The 20,417-nt window shown below is 40.2% G+C and overlaps 1 protein-coding gene and 23 non-coding genes across 24 annotated transcripts in view; all 24 read left to right on the forward strand.

Moving 5' to 3' along the window:
* LOC137100026 (cytoplasmic phosphatidylinositol transfer protein 1-like) overlaps window positions 1-20,417 on the forward strand; it is a 158,010-nt gene that overhangs the window by 127,907 nt on the left and 9,686 nt on the right. The window contains exons 2-4 of the mRNA XM_067477594.1: window positions 15,559-15,707; window positions 18,351-18,439; window positions 18,961-18,968. Of these exons, the coding sequence (XP_067333695.1) occupies window positions 15,559-15,707; window positions 18,351-18,439; window positions 18,961-18,968 (246 nt within the window). The remainder of the gene's footprint in view (window positions 1-15,558; window positions 15,708-18,350; window positions 18,440-18,960; window positions 18,969-20,417) is intronic.
* trnaw-cca (transfer RNA tryptophan (anticodon CCA)) lies at window positions 325-396 on the forward strand. The gene has a single exon. It is a non-coding gene; the product is annotated as a tRNA-Trp (tRNA).
* Window positions 1,083-1,154, forward strand: trnal-caa (transfer RNA leucine (anticodon CAA)). The gene has a single exon. It is a non-coding gene; the product is annotated as a tRNA-Leu (tRNA).
* trnaw-cca (transfer RNA tryptophan (anticodon CCA)) lies at window positions 2,076-2,147 on the forward strand. The gene has a single exon. It is a non-coding gene; the product is annotated as a tRNA-Trp (tRNA).
* On the forward strand, window positions 2,455-2,526 carry trnaw-cca (transfer RNA tryptophan (anticodon CCA)). Its single transcript has one exon. It is a non-coding gene; the product is annotated as a tRNA-Trp (tRNA).
* trnaw-cca (transfer RNA tryptophan (anticodon CCA)) lies at window positions 2,752-2,823 on the forward strand. The gene has a single exon. It is a non-coding gene; the product is annotated as a tRNA-Trp (tRNA).
* Window positions 3,083-3,154, forward strand: trnaw-cca (transfer RNA tryptophan (anticodon CCA)). The gene has a single exon. It is a non-coding gene; the product is annotated as a tRNA-Trp (tRNA).
* On the forward strand, window positions 3,546-3,617 carry trnaw-cca (transfer RNA tryptophan (anticodon CCA)). Its single transcript has one exon. It is a non-coding gene; the product is annotated as a tRNA-Trp (tRNA).
* Window positions 3,925-3,996, forward strand: trnaw-cca (transfer RNA tryptophan (anticodon CCA)). Its single transcript has one exon. It is a non-coding gene; the product is annotated as a tRNA-Trp (tRNA).
* Window positions 4,213-4,284, forward strand: trnaw-cca (transfer RNA tryptophan (anticodon CCA)). The gene has a single exon. It is a non-coding gene; the product is annotated as a tRNA-Trp (tRNA).
* On the forward strand, window positions 4,561-4,632 carry trnaw-cca (transfer RNA tryptophan (anticodon CCA)). The gene has a single exon. It is a non-coding gene; the product is annotated as a tRNA-Trp (tRNA).
* trnaw-cca (transfer RNA tryptophan (anticodon CCA)) lies at window positions 4,958-5,029 on the forward strand. Its single transcript has one exon. It is a non-coding gene; the product is annotated as a tRNA-Trp (tRNA).
* trnaw-cca (transfer RNA tryptophan (anticodon CCA)) lies at window positions 6,456-6,527 on the forward strand. Its single transcript has one exon. It is a non-coding gene; the product is annotated as a tRNA-Trp (tRNA).
* On the forward strand, window positions 7,443-7,514 carry trnaw-cca (transfer RNA tryptophan (anticodon CCA)). Its single transcript has one exon. It is a non-coding gene; the product is annotated as a tRNA-Trp (tRNA).
* On the forward strand, window positions 7,744-7,815 carry trnaw-cca (transfer RNA tryptophan (anticodon CCA)). Its single transcript has one exon. It is a non-coding gene; the product is annotated as a tRNA-Trp (tRNA).
* trnaw-cca (transfer RNA tryptophan (anticodon CCA)) lies at window positions 8,122-8,193 on the forward strand. The gene has a single exon. It is a non-coding gene; the product is annotated as a tRNA-Trp (tRNA).
* On the forward strand, window positions 8,470-8,541 carry trnaw-cca (transfer RNA tryptophan (anticodon CCA)). Its single transcript has one exon. It is a non-coding gene; the product is annotated as a tRNA-Trp (tRNA).
* trnaw-cca (transfer RNA tryptophan (anticodon CCA)) lies at window positions 8,930-9,001 on the forward strand. The gene has a single exon. It is a non-coding gene; the product is annotated as a tRNA-Trp (tRNA).
* On the forward strand, window positions 10,167-10,238 carry trnaw-cca (transfer RNA tryptophan (anticodon CCA)). The gene has a single exon. It is a non-coding gene; the product is annotated as a tRNA-Trp (tRNA).
* Window positions 10,464-10,535, forward strand: trnaw-cca (transfer RNA tryptophan (anticodon CCA)). Its single transcript has one exon. It is a non-coding gene; the product is annotated as a tRNA-Trp (tRNA).
* On the forward strand, window positions 10,765-10,836 carry trnaw-cca (transfer RNA tryptophan (anticodon CCA)). The gene has a single exon. It is a non-coding gene; the product is annotated as a tRNA-Trp (tRNA).
* Window positions 11,741-11,812, forward strand: trnaw-cca (transfer RNA tryptophan (anticodon CCA)). Its single transcript has one exon. It is a non-coding gene; the product is annotated as a tRNA-Trp (tRNA).
* Window positions 12,499-12,570, forward strand: trnaw-cca (transfer RNA tryptophan (anticodon CCA)). The gene has a single exon. It is a non-coding gene; the product is annotated as a tRNA-Trp (tRNA).
* On the forward strand, window positions 13,937-14,008 carry trnaw-cca (transfer RNA tryptophan (anticodon CCA)). The gene has a single exon. It is a non-coding gene; the product is annotated as a tRNA-Trp (tRNA).

Below are 20,417 nucleotides of genomic sequence, written 5' to 3' on the forward strand. Positions count from 1 at the left end.
TAAGTTTCATCCTGTTACTTCTGCCAAAATGACATTGAGCCATTCCATTTATTTCAAAACATCTCACTGCTGCTTAAGGATCTTATTGCTGTTGTTGCAACTACTTCTGCCAAAATGATATTGAGCAATTCCAAGTATTTTAAAGGATCATATTGCTGTTGTTGCAAGTTGCGTCACAATAAATCCCTTGCGGGGAGGTGATTTTTATAAAATGGTTTGGGGAGGGTGCATGAAATTGCTCGTTTTTCATCTCCTGATAGTATTTCACTGAGCCTGACCATGTTTTAAAACTGGACACTAACAAATTAATTCATACGATTTTCAGACTCTGTGGTGCCATGGTAGCGCGTCTGACTCCAGATCAGAAGGTTGTGTGTTCAAATCACATCAGGGTCAATAAATTTTGTCCTGCTACTTCTGCCAAAATGAGACTGAGCAATTCCAGGTATTTTAAAGGATCTTATTGCTGTTGTTGCAAGTTGCGTCACAATAAATCCCTTGCGGGGAGGTGATTTTTATAAAATGTTTTGCGGAGGGTGCACAAAATTGCTCGTTTTTCATCTCCTGATAGTATTCCACTGAGCCTGACCATGTTTTCAGACTGGACACTCACTAGTTAAGTCACAGCAATTTTCAGACTCTGTGGCGCAATGGTAGCGCGTCTGACTCCGGATCCGAAGGTTGCGTGTTTAATTCACATCAGGGTCAATAAGTTTCATCCTGTTACTTCTGCCAAAATGACATTGAGCCATTCCAGGTATTTTAAAGGATCTTATTGCTGTTGTTGCAACTACTTCTGCCAAAATGACACTGAGCAATTCCAGGTATTTTAAAGGATCTTATTGCTGTTGTTGCAACTACTTCTGCCAAAACGACACTGAGCAATTCCAGGTATTTTAAAGGATCTTATTGCTGTTGTTGCAAGTTGCATCACAATAAATCCCTTGCAGGGAGGTGATTTTTATAAAATGTTTTGGGGAGGGTGCACAAAATTGCTCAATTTTCATCTTCTGATAGTATTCCACTGAGCCTGACCATGTTTTCAGACTGGACACTCACTAGTTAAGTCACTGCAATTTTCAGACTCTGTGGCGCAATGGTAGTGTGTTTGACTCAAGATCAGAAGGTTGTGTGTTCAAATCACATCAGGGTCAATAAGTTTAGTTCTGCTACTTTTGCGGTAGCGCGTCTGACTCCAGATCAGAAGGTTGTGTGTTCATATCACATCAGGGTCAATAGGGTTCATTCTGCACCTTTTGCGGTAGCGCGTCTGACTCCAGATGAGAGGGTTGTGTGTTCAAATCACATCAGGGTCAATAAATTTTGTCCTACTACTTCTGCCAAAATGACACTGAGCAATTCCATGTATTTTAAAGGATCATATTGCTTTTGTTGCAAGTTGCGTCACAATAAATCCCTTGCGGGGAGGTGATTTTTATAAAATGTTTTGGGGAGGGTTCATAAAACTGCTCGTTTTTCATCTCCTGGTAGTATTCCACTGAGCCTGACCATGTTTTCAGACTGGACACTCACTAGTTAAGTCACCGCAATTTTCAGACTTTGTGGCGCAATGGTAGGGTGTTTGACTCCAGATCAGAAGGTTGTGTTCAAATCACCTCAGGGTCAATAAATTTCATCCTGTTACTTCTGCCAAAATGACATTGAGCCATTCCAGGTATTTTAAAGGATCTTATTGCTGTTGTTGCAACTACTTCTGCCAAAATGACACTGAGTAATTCCAGGTATTTTAAAGGATCTTATTGCTGTTGTTGCAACTACTTCTGCCAAAACGACACTGAGCAATTCCAGGTATTTTAAAGGATCTTATTGCTGTTGTTGCAACTACTTCTGCAAAAATGACATTGAGCAATTCCATGTATTTTAAAGGATCATATTCCTGTTGTTGCAAGTTGCGTCACAATAAATCCCTTGCAGGGAGGTGATTTTTATAAAATGTTTTGGGGAGGGTGCACAAAATTGCTCAATTTTCATCTTCTGAATTGCTCGTTTTTTCAGCTCCTGATAGTATTTCACTGAGCCTGACGATGTCCATACTTAGCCCACAATAATTTTCAGACTCTGTGGCGCAACGGTAGCGCGTCTGACTCCAGATCAGAAGGTTGTGTGTTCAAATCACATCAGGGTCAATAAATTTTGTCCTACTACTTCTGCCAAAATGACACTGAGCAATTCCAGGTATTTTAAAGGATCTTATTGCTGTTGTTGCAACTACTTCTGCCAAAATGACATTGAGCAATTCCATGTATTTTAAAGGATCATATTGCTGTTGTTGCAAGTTGTGTCACAATAAATCCCTTGCGGGGAGGTGATTTTTATAAAATGTTTTGGGGAGGGTGCATAAAACTGCTCGTTTTTCATCTCCTGGTAGTATTCCACTGAGCCTGACCATGTTTTCAGACTGGACACTCACTAGTTAAGTCACAACAACTTTCAGACTCTGTGGCGCAATGGTAGCGTGTTCGACTCCAGATCAGAAGGCTGTGTGTTCAAATCACATCAGGGTCAATAAGTTTCATTCTGCTACTTCTTCCAAAATGACATTGAGCCGTTCCAAGTATTTGAAAGGATCTTATTGCTGTTGTTGCAAGTTGCGTCACAATAAATCCCTTGCGGGGAAGTAATTTTTATAAAATGTTTTGGGGAGGTTGCATAAAATTTCTCGTTTTTTCAGCTCCTGATAGTATTTCACTGAGCCTGACCATGTCCCTACTTAGCCCACAATAATTTTCAGACTCTGTGGTGCAATGGTAGCGTGTTTGACTCCAAATCAGAAGGCTGTGTGTTCAAATCACCTCAGGGTCAATAAATTTCATCTTGTTACTTCTGCTAAAATGACATTGAGCCATTCCATTTATTTTAAAACATCTCACTGCTGCTTAAGGATCTAATTGCTGTTGTTGCAAGTTGCGTGACAATAAATCCCTTGCGGGGAGGTGATTTTTAAAAAATTTTTTGGGGAGGGTGCATAAAACTGCTTGTTTTTCATCTCCTGGTAGTATTCCACTGAGCCTGACCATGTTTTCAGACTGGACACTCACTAGTTAAGTCACAGCAATTTTCAGACTCTGTGGCGCAATGGTAGCGCGTTTGACTCCAGATCAGAAGGCTGTGTGTTCAAATCAACTCAGGGTCAATAAATTTCATCCTGTTACTTCTGCCAAAATGACATTGAGCCATTCCATTTATTTTAAAACATCTCACTGCTGCTTAAGGATCTTATTGCTGTTGTTGCAACTACTTCTGCCAAAATGACATTGAGCAATTCCATGTATTTTAAAGGATCATATTGCCGTTGTTGCAAGTTGCGTCACAATAAATCCCTTGCGGGGAGGTGATTTTTATAAAATGTTTTGGGGAGGGTGCACAAAATTGCTTGTTTTTCATCTCCTACAATAAATCCCTTGCGGGGAAGTAATTTTTATAAAATGTTTTGGGGACGGTGCATAAAATTGCTCGTTTTTTCAGCTCCTGATAGTATTTCACTGAGCCTGACCATGTCCCTACTTAGCCCACAATAATTTTCAGACTCTGTGGCGCAACGGTAGCGCGTCTGACTCCAGATCAGAAGGTTGTGTGTTCAAATCACATCAGGGTCAATAAATTTTGTCCTACTACTTCTGCCAAAATGACACTGAGCAATTCCAGGTATTTTAAAGGATCTTATTGCTGTTTTTGCAATTACTTCTGCCAAAAGGACATTGAGCAATTCCATGTATTTTAAAGGATCATATTGCTGTTGTTGCAAGTTGCGTCACAATAAATCCCTTGCGGGGAGGTGATTTTTATAAAATGTTTTGGGGAGGGTGCACAAAATTGCTTGTTTTTCATCTCCTGACACTATTCCACTGAGCCTGACCATGTTTTCAGACTGGACACTCACTAGTTAAGTCACAGCAATTTTCAGACTCTGTGGTGCAATGGTAGCGCGTCTGACTCCAGATCAGAAGGTTGTGTGTTCAAATCACATCAGGGTCAATAAATTTTGTCCTACTACTTCTGCCAAAATGACACTGAGCAATTCCAAGTATTTTAAAGGATCTTGTCGCAAGTTGCGTCACAATAAATCCCTTGCGGGGAAGTAATTTTTATAAAATGTTTTGGGGAGGGTGCATAAAATTGCTCGTTTTTTCAGCTCCTGGTAGTATTTCACTGAGCCTGACCATGTCCCTACTTAGCCCACAATAATTTTCAGACTCTGTGGCGCAACGGTAGCGCGTCTGACTCCAGATCAGAAGGTTGTGTGTTCAAATCACATCAGAGTCAGTGAATTTTTTCCTGCTACTTCTGCCAAAATGACATTGAGCCATTCTATGTATTTCAAAGGATCTAATTTCTGTTGTGGCACATAAATCCCTTGTGGAGAGAGGATTTCTATAAAATTTTTTGGGGAGGGTGCATCCCTTGCGGGGAAGTGATTTTTATAAAATGTTTTGGGGAGGGTGCATAAAATTGCTCGTTTTTCCTCTCCTGACACTATTCCACTGAGCCTGACCACGTTTTCAGACTGGACACTCACTAGTTAAGTCACCGCAATTTTCAGACTCTGTGGCGCAATGGTAGTGCGTCTGACTCCAGATCAGAAGGTTGTGTGTTCAAATCACATCAGGGTCAATAAATTTTGTCCTACTACTTCTGCCAAAATGACATTGAGCCATTCCATTTATTTCAAAACATCTCACTGCTGCTTAAGGATCTTATTGCTGTTGTTGCAACTACTTCTGCCAAAATGATATTGAGCAATTCCAAGTATTTTAAAGGATCATATTGCTGTTGTTGCAAGTTGCATCACAATAAATCCCTTGCGGGGAGGTGATTTTTATAAAATGATTTGGGGAGGGTGCATAAAATTGCTCGTTTTTCATCTCCTGACACTATACCACTGAGCCTGACCATGTTTTAAGACTGGAGACTCACAAATTAATTCATATGATTTTCAGACTCTGTGGCGCCATGGTAGCACGTCTGACTCCAGATCAGAAGGTTGTGTGTTCAAATCACACCAGGGTCAATAAGTTTCATTCTGCTACTTTTGCGGTAGCGCGTCTGACTCCTGATCAGAAGGTTGTGTGTTCAAATCACATCAGGGTCAATAAATTTTTTCCTGCTACTTCTGCCAAAATGACACTGAGCAATTCCAGGTATTTTAAAGGATCATATTGCTGTTGTTGCAAGTTGCCTCACAATAAATCCCTTGCGGGGAGGTGATTTTTATAAAATGTTTTGGGGAGGGTGCACAAAATTGCTCGTTTTTCATCTCCTGATAGTATTCCACTGAGCCTGACCATGTTTTCAGACTGGACACTCACTAGTTAAGTCACAGCAGTTTTCAGACTCTGGGGCGCAATGGTAGCGCGTCTAACTCCAGATCAGAAGGCTGTGTGTTCTAATAACATCAGGGTCAATAAGTTTCATTCTGCTACTTTTGCGGTAGCGCGTCTGACTCCAGATCAGAAGGTTGTGTGTTCAATTCACATCAGGGTCAATAAGTTTCATCCTGTTACTTCTGCCAAAATGACATTGAGCCATTCCAGGTATTTTAAAGGATCTTATTGCTGTTGTTGCAACTACTTCTGCAAAAATGACATTGAGCAATTCCAGGTATTTAAAGGATCTTATTGCTGTTGTTGCAACTACTTCTGCCAAAATGACACTGAGCAATTCCAGGTATTTTAAAGCATCTTATTGCTGTTGTTGCAACTACTTCTGCCAAAATGACATTGAGCAATTCCATGTATTTTAAAGGATCATATTGCTGTTGTTGCAAGTTGCGTCACAATAAATCCCTTGCGGGGAGGTGATTTTTATAAAATGTTTTGGGGAGGGTGCATAAAATTGCTCGTTTTTCATCTCCTGGTAGTATTCCACTGAGCCTGACCATGTTTTCAGACTGGACACTCACTAGTTAAGTCACAGCAATTTTCAGACTCTGTGGCGCAATGGTAGCGCGTCTGACTCCAGATCCGAAGGTTGCGTGTTTAATTCACATCAGGGTCAATAAGTTTCATCTTGTTACTTCTGCCAAAATGACATTGAGCCATTCCAGGTATTTTAAAGGATCTTATTGCTGTTGTTGCAACTACTTCTTCCAAAATGACATTGAGCAATTCCAGGTATTTAAAGGATCTTATTGCTGTTGTTGCAACTACTTCTGCCAAAATGACACTGAGCAATTCCAGGTATTTTAAAGGATCTTATTGCTGTTGTTGCAACTACTTCTGCAAAAATGACGTTGAGCAATTCCATGTATTTTAAAGGATCATATTGCTGTTGTTGCAAGTTGCGTCACAATAAATCCCTTGCGGGGAGGTGATTTTTATAAAATGTTTTGGGGAGGGTGCACAAAATTGCTTGTTTTTCATCTCCTGACACTATTCCACTGGGCCTGACCATGTTTTCAGACTGGACACTCACTCGTTAAGTCACCGCAATTTTCAGACTCTGTGGCGCAATGGTAGGGTGTCTGACTCCAGATCAGAAGATTGTGTGTTCAAATCACATCAGGGTCAATAAGTTTCATTCTGCTACTTTTGCGGTAGCGCGTCTGATTCCAGATCAGAAGGTTGTGTGTTCAAATCACATCAGGGTCAATAAGTTTCATTCTGCTACTTTTGCGGTAGCGCGTCTGACTCCAGATCAGAAGGTTGTGTGTTCAAATCACATCAGGGTCAATAAATTTTGTCCTGCTACTTCTGCAAAAATGAGACTGAGCAATTCCAGGTATTTTAAAGGATCTTATTGCTGTTGTTGCAACTACTTCTGCCAAAATGACATTGAGCAATTCCATGTATTTTAAAGGATCATATTGCTGTTGTTGCAAGTTGCGTCACAATAAATCCCTTGCGGGGAGGTGATTTTTATAAAATGTTTTGGGGAGGGTTCATAAAATTGCTCGTTTTTCATCTCCTGGTAGTATTCCACTGAGCCTGACCATGTTTTCAGACTGGACACTCACTAGTTAAGTCACAGCAATTTTCAGACTCTGTGGCGCAATGGTAGTGCGTCTGACTCCAGATCAGAAAATTGAGTGTTCAATTCACATCAGGGTCAATAAGTTTCATCCTGTTACTTCCGCCAAAATGACATTGAGCCATTCCAGGTATTTTAAAGGATCTTATTGCTGTTGTTGCAACTACTTCTGCCAAAATGACATTGAGCAATTCCAGGTATTTTAAAGTATCTTATTGCTGTTGTTGCAACTACTTCTGCAAAAATGACATTGAGCAATTCCATGTATTTTAAAGGATCATATTGCTGTTGTTGCAAGTTGCGTCACAATAAATCCCTTGCAGGGAGGTGATTTTTATAAAATGTTTTGGGGAGGGTGCACAAAATTGCTCAATTTTCATCTCCTGGTAGTATTCCACTGAGCCTGACCATGTTTTCAGACTGGACACTCACTAGTTAAGTCACCACAATTTTCAGACTCTGTGGCGCAATGGTAGCGCGTCTGCCTCCAGATCAGAAGGTTGTGTGTTCAAATCACATCAGGGTCAATAAATTTTGTCCTACTACTTCTGCCAAAATGACATTGAGCCATTCTATGTATTTCAAAGGATCTCATTTCTGTTGTGGCACATAAATCCCTTGTGGAGAGGGGATTTCTATAAAATGTTGTGGGGAGGGTGCATAAAATTGCTCGTTTTTCATCTCCTGACACTATTCCACTGAGCCTGACCATGTTTTCAGACTGGACACTCACTAGTTAAGTCACCACAAGTTTCAGACTCTGTAGCGCAATGGTAGCGCGTCTGACTCCAGATCAGAAGGTTGTGTGTTCAAATCACATCAGGGTCAATAAGTTTCATTCTGCTACTTTTGCGGTAGCGTGTCTGATTCCAGATCAGAAGGTTGTGTGTTCAAATCACATCAGGGTCAATAAATTTTGTCCTACTACTTCTGCCAAAATGACACTGAGCAATTCCAAGTATTTTAAAGGATCTTATTGCTGTTGTCGCAAGTTGCGTCACAATAAATCCCTTGCGGGGAAGTAATTTTTATAAAATGTTTTGGGGAGGGTGCATAAAATTGCTCGTTTTTTCAGCTCCTGGTAGTATTTCACTGAGCCTGACCATGTCCCTACTTAGCCCACAATAATTTTCAGACTTTGTGGCGCAACGGTAGCGCGTCTGACTCCAGATCAGAAGGTTGTGTGTTCAAATCACATCAGAGTCAGTGAATTTTGTCCTGCTACTTCTGCCAAAATGACAATGAGCCATTCTATGTATTTCAAAGGATCTCATTTCTGTTGTGGCAATTAAATCCCTTGTGGAGAGGGGATTTCTATAAAATGTTTTGGGGAGGGTGCATCCCTTGCGGTGAAGTGATTTTTATAAAATGTTTTGGGGAGGGTGCATGAAATTGCTCGTTTTTCATCTCCTGACACTATTCCACTGAGCCTGACTATGTTTTCAGACTGGACACTCACTAGTTAAGTCACCGCAATTTTCAGACTCTGTGGTGCAATGGTAGCGCGTCTGACTCCAGATCAGAAGGTTGTGTGTTCAAATCACATCAGGGTCAATAAGTTTCATTCTGCTACTTTTGCGGTAGCGCATCTGACTCCAGATCAGAAGGCTGTGTGTTCAAATCACATCAGGGTCAATAAATTTTGTCCTACTACTTCTGCCAAAATTACACTGAGCAATTCCAGGTATTTTAAAGGATCTTATTGCTGTTGTTGTAACTACTTCTGCCAAAATGACATTGAGCAATTCCATGTATTTTAAAGGATCATATTGCTGTTGTTGCAAGTTGCGTCACAATAAATCCCTCACGGGGAGGTGATTTTTATAAAATGTTTTGGGCAGGGTGCATAAAACTGCTCGTTTTTCATCTCCTGGTAGTATTCCACTGAGCCTGACCATGTTTTCAGACTGGACACTCACTAGTTAAGTCACAGCAATTTTCAGACTCTGTGGCGCAATGGTAGCGCGTTTGACTCCAGATCAGAAGGCTGTGTGTTCAAATCACCTCAGGGTCAATAAATTCCATCCTGTTATTTCTGCCAAAATGACATTGAGCCATTCCATTTATTTTAAAACATCTCACTGCTGCTTAAGGATCTTATTGCTGTTGTTGCAAGTTGCGTGACAATAAATCCCTTGCGGGGAGGTGATTTTTTATAAAATGTTTTGCGGAGGGTGCACAAAATTGCTCGTTTTTCATCTCCTGATAGTATTCCACTGAGCCTGACCATGTTTTCAGACTGGACACTCACTAGTTAAGTCACAGCAGTTTTCAGACTATGTGGCGCTATGGTAGCGCGTCTTACTCCAGATCAGAAGGTTGTGTGTTCAAATCACATCAGGGTCAATAAGTTTCATTCTGCTACTTTTGCGGTAGCGCGTCTGATTCCAGATCAGAAGGTTGTGTGTTCAAATCACATCAGGGTCAATAAATTTTGTCCTGCTACTTCTGCCAAAATGAGACTGAGCAATTCCAGGTATTTTAAAGGATCTTATTGCTGTTGTTGCAAGTTGCGTCACAATAAATCCCTTGCGGGGAGGTGATTTTTATAAAATGTTTTGCGGAGGGTGCACAAAATTGCTCGTTTTTCATCTCCTGATAGTATTCCACTGAGCCTGACCATGTTTTCAGACTGGACACTCACTAGCTAAGTCACAGCAATTTTCAGACTCTGTGGCGCAATGGTAGCGCGTCTGACTCCAGATCCGAAGGTTGCGTGTTTAATTCACATCAGGGTCAATAAGTTTCATCCTGTTACTTCTGCCAAAATGACATTGAGCCATTCCAGGTATTTTAAAGGATCTTATTGCTGTTGTTGCAACTACTTCTGCCAAAATGACATTGAGCAATTCCAGGTATTTAAAGGATCTTATTGCTGTTGTTGCAACTACTTCTGCCAAAATGACACTGAGCAATTCCAGGTATTTTAAAGGATCTTATTGCTGTTGTTGCAACTACTTCTGCAAAAATGACGTTGAGCAATTGCATGTATTTTAAAGGATCATATTGCTGTTGTTGCAAGTTGCGTCACAATAAATCCCTTGCGGGGAGGTGATTTTTATAAAATGTTTTGGGGAGGGTGCACAAAATTGCTTGTTTTTCATCTCCTGACACTATTCCACTGAGCCTGACCATGTTTTCAGACTGGACACTCACTCGTTAAGTCACCGCAATTTTCAGACTATGTGGCGCTATGGTAGCGCGTCTGACTCCAGATCAGAAGGTTGTGTGTTCAAATCACATCAGGGTCAATAAATTTTGTCCTACTACTTCTGCCAAAATGACACTGAGCAATTCCAAGTATTTTAAAGGATCTTATTGCTGTTGTCGCAAGTTGCGTCACAATAAATCCCTTGCGGGGAAGTAATTTTTATAAAATGTTTTGGGGAGGGTGCATAAAATTGCTCGTTTTTTCAGCTCCTGGTAGTATTTCACTGAGCCTGACCATGTCCCTACTTAGCCCACAATAATTTTCAGACTTTGTGGCGCAACGGTAGTGCGTCTGACTCCAGATCAGAAGGTTGTGTGTTCAAATCACATCAGAGTCAGTGAATTTTGTCCTGGTACTTCTGCCAAAATGACATTGAGCCATTCTATGTATTTCAAAGGATCTCATTTCTGTTGTGGCAATTAAATCCCTTGCGGTGAAGTGATTTTTATAAAATGTTTTGGGGAGGGTGCATGAAATTGCTCGTTTTTCATCTCCTGACACTATTCCACTGAGCCTGACCATGTTTTCAGACTGGACACTCACTAGTTAAGTCACCGCAATTTTCAGACTCTGTGGTGCAATGGTAGCGCGTCTGACTCCAGATCAGAAGGTTGTGTGTTCAAATCACATCAGGGTCAATAAATTTTGTCCTGCTACTTCTGCCAAAATGACACTGAGCAATTCCAGGTATTTTAAAGGATCTTATTGCTGTTGTTGCAACTACTTCTGCCAAAATGACATTGAGCAATTCCATGTATTTTAAAGGATCATATTGCTGTTGTTGCAAGTTGCGTCACAATAAATCCCTTGCGGGGAGGTGATTTTTATAAAATGTTTTGGGGAGGGTTCATAAAATTGCTCGTTTTTCATCTCCTGGTAGTATTCCACTGAGCCTGACCATGTTTTCAGACTGGACACTCACTAGTTAAGTCACAGCAATTTTCAGACTCTGTGGCGCAATGGTAGCGCGTCTGACTCCAGATCAGAAGGTTGAGTGTTTAATTCACATAAGGGTCAATAAGTTTCATCCTGTTACTTCCGCCAAAATGACATTGAGCCATTCCAGGTATTTTAAAGGATCTTATTGCTGTTGTTGCAACTACTTCTGCCAAAATGACATTGAGCAATTCCAGGTATTTAAAGGATCTTATTGCTGTTGTTGCAACTACTTCTGCCAAAACGACACTTTGCAATTCCAGGTATTTTAAAGGATCTTATTGCTGTTGTTGCAACTACTTCTGCAAAAATGACATTGAGCCATTCCATTTATTTCAAAACATCTCACTGCTGCTTAAGGATCTTATTGCTGTTGTTGCAACTACTTCTGCCAAAATGATATTGAGCAATTCCAAGTATTTTAAAGGATCATATTGCTGTTGTTGCAAGTTGCATCACAATAAATCCCTTGCGGGGAGGTGATTTTTATAAAATGGTTTGGGGAGGGTGCATAAAATTGCTCGTTTTTCATGTCCTGATAGTATTTCACTGAGCCTGACCATGTTTTAAGACTGGAGACTCACAAATTAATTCATATGATTTTCAGACTCTGTGGCGCCATGGTAGCACGTCTGACTCCAGATCAGAAGGTTGTGTGTTCAAATCACACCAGGGTCAATAAGTTTCATTCTGCTACTTTTGCGGTAGCGCGTCTGACTCCTGATCAGAAGGTTGTGTGTTCAAATCACATCAGGGTCAATAAGTTTCATTCTGCTACTTTTGCGGTAGCGCGTCTGACTCCAGATCAGAAGGTTGTGTGTTCAAATCACATCAGGGTCAATAAATTTTTTCCTGCTACTTCTGCCAAAATGAAACTGAGCAATTCCAGGTATTTTAAAGGATCTTATTGCTGTTGTTGCAAGTTGCGTCACAATAAATCCTTGCGGGAAGTAATTTTTGTAAAATGTTTTGGGGAGGGTGCATAAAATTGCTCGTTTTTTCAGCTCCTGATAGTATTTCACTGAGCCTGACCATGTCCCTACTTAGCCCACAATGATTTTCAGACTCTGTGGTGCAACGGTAGCGCCTCTGACTCCAGATCAGAAGTTTGTGTCTTCAAATCACATCAGAGTCAATAAATTTTGTCCTGCTACTTCTGCCAAAATGACATTGAGCCATTCTATATATTTCAAAGGATCTCATTTCTGTTGTGGCACATAAATCCCTTGTGGAGAGGGGATTTCTATAAAATGTTTTGCGGAGGCTGCATACAATTGCTCGTTTTTCATTTCCCGTTAATATTCCACTGAGCTTGACCATGTTCTCAGACTGGACACTCACTAGTTAAGGCAAAGCAATTTTCAGACTCTGTGGTGCAATGGTAGCGCGTCTGACTCCAGATCAGAAGGTTGTGTGTTCAAATCACATCAGGGTCAACACATTTTGTCCTGCTACTTCTGTCTAACTAAATGTGCCATTCTCTATATTTTTTGAAACATCTCATTGGTGTCGTTGCAAGTTGCGTCATAATAAATCCCTTGCGGGGAAGTGATTTTTATTAAATGTTTGGGGGGGGGTGCATAAAATTGCTCGTTTTTCATCTCCTGATAGTATTCGACTAAGCCTGACCATGTTCTCAGATTGGACACTCACTACTTGACTCACTACTTGATATTGAGCCATTCCAGCTAATTTAAAGGACCTTGTTGCAAGTTGCGTCTAACTAACTCAGCTCCTGATAGTATTCCACTGAGCCTGACGATGTCACTACTTAGCCCACAACATTTTTCAGACTCTGTGGCGCAATGGTAGTGCGTCTTGCTCCAGATCAGGATGTTGTGTGTTCAAATCACATCAGGGTCAATAAATTTCATCCTGCTACTTCTGTCTAACTAAATGTGCCATTCTCTATATTTTAAAACATCTCATTGGTGTTGTTGCAAGTTGCGTCATAAGAAATCCCTTGCGGGGAGGTGATTTTATAAAATGTTTTGGGGAAGGTGAATAAAATTGCTCGTTTTCTCAGCTCCTGATAGTATTCCTCTGAGCCTGACCATGTCACTACTTAGCCCACTATAATTTTCAGACTCTGTGGCGCAAATGTAGCGTTTCTGACTCCATATCAGAAGGTTGAGTGTTCAAATTACATCAGGGTCAATAAATTTTGTCCTGCTACTTCTGCCAAAATGACACTGAGCAATTCCAGGTCTTTTAAAGGATCTTATTGCTGTTGTTGCAACTACTTTTCCCAAAATGACATTGAGCAATTCCATGTATTTTAAAGTATCTTATTGCTGTTATTGCAAGTTGTGTCACAATAAATCCCTTGCGGGGAGGTGATTTTTATAAAATGTTTTGGGGAGGGTGCATAAAATTGCTCGTTTTTCATCTCCTGGTAGTATTCCACTGAGCCTGACCATGTTTTCAGACTTGACACTCACTAGTTAAGTCACAGCAATTTTCAGACTCTGTGGTGCCATGGTAGCACGTCAGGCTCCAGATCAGAAGGTTGTGTGTTCAAATCACGTCAGGGTCAATAAATTTCATCCTGCTAATTCTGCCAAAAAGACATTGAGCCATTCCATGTATTTTAAAACATCTCATTGCTGCTAAAGGATCTTATTGCTGTTGTTGCAAGTTGCGTCACAATAAATCCCTTGCGGGGAGGTGATTTTTATAAAATGTTTTGGGGAGGGTGCATAAAATTGCTCGTTTTTCATCTCCTGATAGTATTCCACTGAGCCTGACTATGTTTTCAGACTGGACATTCACCAGTGACTACTTGACTTAAAATGATTTTCAGACTCTGTGGCGCAATGGTAGCGCGTCTGACTCCAGAACAGAAGGTTGTGTGTTCAAATCACATCAGGGTCAATAAATTTCATCCTGCTACTCCTGTCTAACTAAATGTACCATACCGTTTTTTTTTTAAAAGATCTCATTGCTTTTGTTGCAATTTGCGTCACATAAATCCCTTGTGGGGAGGTGATTTATATAAATTGTTTGGGGGAGGGTGCATAAAATTGCTCGTTATTCATCTCCTGATAGTATTCCACTGAACCTGACCATGTTCTCAGACTGGACATTCACCACTTAAGTCACAGCAATTTTCAGACTCTGTGGCGCAATGGTAGCGCGTCTGGCTCACTACTTGGCAAAAAGGTAGTTCATCTAGGTCAGAAGGTCTTCTTCCCGATCTGAAGGTTGTGTTTTTGAATCACCTCAGGTTCAATACATCTTTGTTCTGCTCATCAATACAGCAAATTGATTAATTTGCCTTTTTAGGTAAAACATTTTTTATCATGTCGACTTCCAAAATTTAGCAGATTTTATTTGACAGACATTTCTCTTAAGATCAAAACCATACCACCAAGACTTCCTCAAGGGGTATAATTTGGAACAACTGAAAGTGTTATTTTCTTTCCAGTGGATATCTCATACCTCTATGCATTATTTTGTTTTTTCTTTTACTTAACTTATTGTTTTAGCTTCCAATCTGAGCATGCATGTGTGTTTGTGTGTGACTAAATACAGCTGTCTCTTTTATCATGTCTGCCTTGTGATTGTTTTCTTATAGTGGAACATTTATGCCATATTCCAACAGCTGCTTAGTCACAAACACACAGCCATCAACATTCCAGCTGGGAATACACTGATGGAGCCCGGTTGCATTTCTCTCATGGTCAGCATATGGAACAATTTGGCATTTTCCACCTGATTACTGACATACACTGACTTTGCTTTTTCCACTACACTATCCCATTTCTCTTCTCTCCACTCTGAACTTTTTGTGGCTAGATATAGAGGCACATGTCTACATCTCAGGTGGCCTTTTTTCCATTAGCTTAACACATCTATCCTTGGTTGGAGCTTTTTGTGCATGTGTGTGTATGTGTGTGTGTATGTGGATGGTTTGGTGGGTGGGTGGGTGGATGGATGTTGGGTGTGGGGGGGGGCGTAGTGTAGGACAGTGAAGTCCTACATGACTGCATGGCATTCCAGGAAAGTGGCACGAGTCACAGGGCAGATCAATTTCCCAGACCCGGAAATAGGCCTTCAGGGAGTCAGAAATGGAGCGCTCTCTCCAATGCCAGACATTTTCCAAATGTATGGAAAATAGTTGCATATGATCCCTAATACAGCTTTTAAAGATGACCGAGAAGGAAACTGTAAATGGGCCAAGTGGGTCAGAAGAGATGAGTGGAAGATTGTGTTTGTTGACTGATGTGTCACAAGGGGCTGTGGGATACGATAACCTAACAGGCTGCTGCTGCTGCTATTATTGTTATTATTGTTGTGCTGCTTGACCTGTTTCCTGACCTCCTTTGAGACCTTGTTGACGGTGGTATTTTCTGTGTTTGTTTTTATTAAAGCACTTAATATATCAAATATCTCAGTGTGTTTGACTCCTATCTGTCTTTCAGTACCAGATTGGCCAGTTGTATATGATCAGTAAACACAGTCATGAACAGAGTGAACGTGGGGAGGGTGTGGAGGTGGTCCAGAACGAGCCATATGAGGATCCCGAGCACGGATCAGGCCAGTTCACAGAGAAACGTATCTATCTAAACAAGTGAGTGTCTTCCAATTTAAAGTAATCAAAATATTTATTTTTTCATGACATGTAGATGTTTGTTCACTAAAGAAAGAAATTGTCCTTGAATGTCTATCACCACAGCAACATCAAAGAACCCATATCCTGCTTCTGATATTTTAGCTGAAGTTGTTGTTCACTAAACCTCTGCCGATAAAGCCTTCAGGAGAGATTTGAAGAAATTATGACTTTCTATCACTGCATGGCTGACACATATTTTCGCCACAATCGTGACATTAACACATTTTCTGTTTTAAAAACATATTCATGATATAATAGTCATGCCATAAGCAAAATAATTATTAAAGCATAATGAGGTATAATAAGAACATTGCTGTTTCTGTCTTTCAGGAATGACCAGGGAGAAAGCATAGTTAGGTTTCTCTTTTCATCTCTCGCCAAACCTATTTTCCAGCAATATTGCAGCTGGCTCAGGGTTTTGTTAGACTTGATAAACGTAAAATTGAGTCTTTTGTTTTCTTTGTTGTAGATTACAATTGAATTAGTTGTTATGTGCAGTCTGGAGTGGGGTCTTCTTACTCTCCCTTGTAATTCTGCTCTAAATGTGACCCACTCATCACACAGCTGCCACATTTCTTTTCTGGTCAGCATTGGAGAGGGAACTAAATTACAAGCATTTCTACTAAATATTACAGACTTGGACTGTTTTTTAAGATGTGGTGAATCCAGGTGAAAGCCTGGCTCAGCAACTCACCAATTTCCCCTGTTTGATTTATTGGGAAGAACATTACAGACAGAATATTATGGATATCAAAAAATTAGACATTATTAATGAACAGTTGTATTGCATTGTATTAGAATATACAAGTGTACCCAATGTTGTAACGTGGACACTGGGTAAAGAATGAGTTTGCAAAAACATAATCTGTACACCTCAGGATACAAGTGTTTTGCTGCTTCTCTCTTTCCTAAAAATAATTCTTTTTTTAAAATCTAAACATTCTTTTTGTGCATTAATCAGTGCATGGATTACCTCTAAAGCAATAATTCAGGGCTTGGGCAGTCATATCATGTAAGCCAACACATTTCAGTCCAGTGAGGCATTTAATTCCACACTTGGCAGGAGCATAAATCCAATAATACAGCCAACTTCTGCCAAATTCAAGGAATTTGAAACTATTGATTTCTATGGAGAGATCAGAGAATGGCTTCAGCTGTAAGCAGAAAAGTGCAGTTTAAACACTTATGATACTCAACATATGAGTTTAGGGTTCATTTCAAATAATTCTCTTTTATTCTGCAGTATTTGAGTAGTATTCAGCAGAATTGACTAAACCAACATGTAGCACAATAAATACTGTCACAGATGCCTGGGCTACTCAACAAAAAACAAACAAACAAAAAAAAAAACGCAATGAAACAGAGACAGAATGTGAGTCACGTGAAGAAACAAAGTGAGAGGCAGAGAAGAGGTTTTGTGGTTAGAAGTGACAAATAAGTGGGCCTTTGGGAAATCTGAAGTGTCACCGACAAACTTTGGAAAGGGAGAGGAAAGTTTAGTGCTGCTATATATACATATGTGTGTGTGTTTTTGTGCTGGCCTGCATGTCTGAGTGTTACTGTATGTGTGTGCTTGCGTCGGCAGAGAGAGATGAGGTCAGTGTGAGCGATGGATAATTTGAGCAGTCCCTGTCGGACGTCGCACTTGCCTCTCTACACCCACAAGCCACCTGTTACCATGTGAAAACAGCAGTCAGTGTATTTGTGCATGTGCATGTGTGTGTATTTGTGTTTGGCTTGTGGCTAATTCAGTGTGAGGACATGTGACTGCGGTGTCTGGAAACTCCTCTGTCCATTGGAGAGACACTAGAGTGAAATTTCTGTCCCAACCACTATCTGTCCACAGTCAATTACAGCTTCTTGACTCGGGCGAAAAACAGAACAGTAACATGGTAGTTGGAATAATCAGTGGCCAGACGAAAGCAAATTATCCTGAAAGTGAAAATTGCTACGCGTTTGTGTTCAATTATGATGCTATTTGCCATGCTTTAGTGGCTAATCTTCAGTCAGCACTAACTGGGACTTTGAAGATTGATTCTCATGGGGCTCAATAATGAGACAGTCTGCCCTCACTTTTCCTCTCAACATCTACTGCTAATCAGGACTTTTTCTACTGTAAAAAGTATCACAGTTGTTAAAGGAATTTTGCTCTAGTCACCTGTGAATTCATCCATTTTTTTTAAACCTTGGCAGTTTGACATTTTGATTGGATGCCCAATAAGGTGCTTTGCTACTTGGCTGGAACTGTAAGCATTTAGGATCCATTTTTGTTGAGTAATAGCTAGTTTTCTGTTTTTTCCTCCCTCTAGGTCTCTTGCTAAATCTATGAGCTCTGGTTTAACTGCAGGGTGCAGGGTGTAATCGATGTAATCAACTTTCCCAGGGGTACTTTGTATAGTCTCCATGCATGCAGTCTGCATGCAGCTGGATCCTCATCATTGCTTGATAGGGCCAAAGAAAATAGTGGACACACTCTAAGAGAGGGCAACTTTGACTGTACAGCACACATGCTCATTGTCTCATCAGTCCTTTAATGTTTCTGTCCTTTTTACTTCTTTTTCAGTTCACAAACCAATCTACTCTTGTTTCTCTGTGTTTCAGTAAGCTGCCCAGTTGGGCCAGAGCAGTGGTCCCGAAAATTTTCTATGTCACAGAGAAAGCTTGGAACTATTACCCTTACACCATAACAGGTAATACTTTAATTATACTCCACTAATATGCGATGTACACTCATTAACAACCCGGTTTATTTGTCTATTTTATTATTACATTGTACTCATAGCAACCTATATTGACAAACAGAAGTTAGTAAAGCTCATTAAAGCATCTGAGTTGCAATCTGTGAAACAACATAAGTTGAACAATACATTGTAGCTGTGAGCATTGCAACAAGCAAACCTATATAGTAGCGGCTTCACAAGGATGCGAAGCACCGTACATAAACTACGCCCATGTTAAAAACACACGATCAAATATAGCCTAAGTAGGACAGTGCATCTAAAAAATGATCAGCGTCACAGAGACACAGGTGTAAAAAAGTGGGACTTGTGTGGGACTGGATTACTGTTGCTGGTCGTTTTCCATTTTGAACTGAGTGATTTATTTCTTTTCTAATCTCTTCTAAACTCCTTAATAATGTTTCATTCCTATGTTCTCTTCTACACCCCCCTTTTCTGTTTTACTGATGATCCTCTGCTGGGAAAATGGTCAGAGTACACGGTGAGTAGTTTAAACGTGTCTGCAGCCATTCACAAAATCACACACACACAAAACAAAACACTTTGATCCCAGAGAAAACCAGTGTAGTGAAGGTTAAAGGTGACAGTGGTTAAATCCCCAACAGGAGAATGCGTATGCAGGTAATGTCATAAGCAATCATTTTTGTAAGGAAGAAGAGGAGTAATCAGCGCCAGCTATTGAGTCTAAGTCATGGTGACAATTGTTAAGCCACACAGTGTTCTTCTCGGCCAATTCTCCAGCTCTTTCTGGGGAGTTTTAAAGCATTCATAGGCCAGAAGTGATGCAATTTAATCCCTCACTGTGTTGTTGTGGGTCCTCCCTTGGCTCATCGCCCTGTTGGATGTACCTGTGAGATGTGTTAAGGAGAAACCCTGGTCAGACTGCTGATTAAATGGCTTTCCATTTTGCAAAAAAGAAGTCTTTTTACTCTGAGCTCCTTCCAGATGTTTGATTTTCCTGAGGTTAAACCCAGACATCCTGTAAAAAAATTTTTATGTTAGTACAGAAACATTAAAATTGTTAATTCATTGGACAACTTAAACAAAATTAACCAGTAATCATTTGGATAATCACAATAATTACTTTTGTAATTATGTCCAGCTTCATTAATGTGATCGAAGCAAAATTTACTATAACCTACTAAAACTTTTTGGACTTATAAGAGCTTCTGTTTTAGGCGTAGTTCTCTCTTCACCCTTACATTTGCTTCCACACCCACTGCATATCTGTCTCAACCATACACATGTCAATATAAGCTAATCAGGGAAATGTCCCATTGAAGAAATTAACAAACCACACAGCTCTCAGTGGTGCAACTGGTTTAATTGACTCCCACTGAAAAAAGAACTAATGATTTGCTCTGGGACATCACAGGAACTTTAGCCTGCTCGCCTTAAGGTAGCGAGGAAGCATAAGCGAAGCACAAATGACATCAGAAGCAAGCTGATCTTTGCCTGTGGGGCAGCTGGATATTTACGGAAGTTCACGTAAAATAAATGCTTTTGACTTTACAACCAATGATCACAAGTGTTGCTAAAAAAAAGAATGCCCCTATCTTGAAAGAAATAAGCTGCATTTTTACAAGTCAAATCAGCAATCATTGTGATTTAGACAATTGCCTCTATTAAGACAGAGGTTGACTTGTAAGCTAAAGTTAAATTTATAGTCTGTGTTGATGGTGCAGTCAGGCTGCATCATACTGATTCAGCTGGGGGATGTTTTATTATTAGAGTGGGGTGGGCAGGGATGATGCTAAACAAAATAAGGATAATAATTGGTCGTTTAAGGGACAATGACTTAGTTTCATGTGTGGGAAATGAACCATATTAGGTTTGAGAGTTTGTTCTGTTGAAATTTAGATGTGATGAATCAGATATTAATGTGTCAGTTTTTAGAACAGAGGAAGGGGAGGTAAATGTCTTTTTTTGC

Source organism: Channa argus, chromosome 15 (assembly GCF_033026475.1).
Source record: "Channa argus isolate prfri chromosome 15, Channa argus male v1.0, whole genome shotgun sequence".
In the NCBI taxonomy this organism is placed as follows: Eukaryota; Metazoa; Chordata; class Actinopteri; order Anabantiformes; family Channidae; genus Channa; species Channa argus.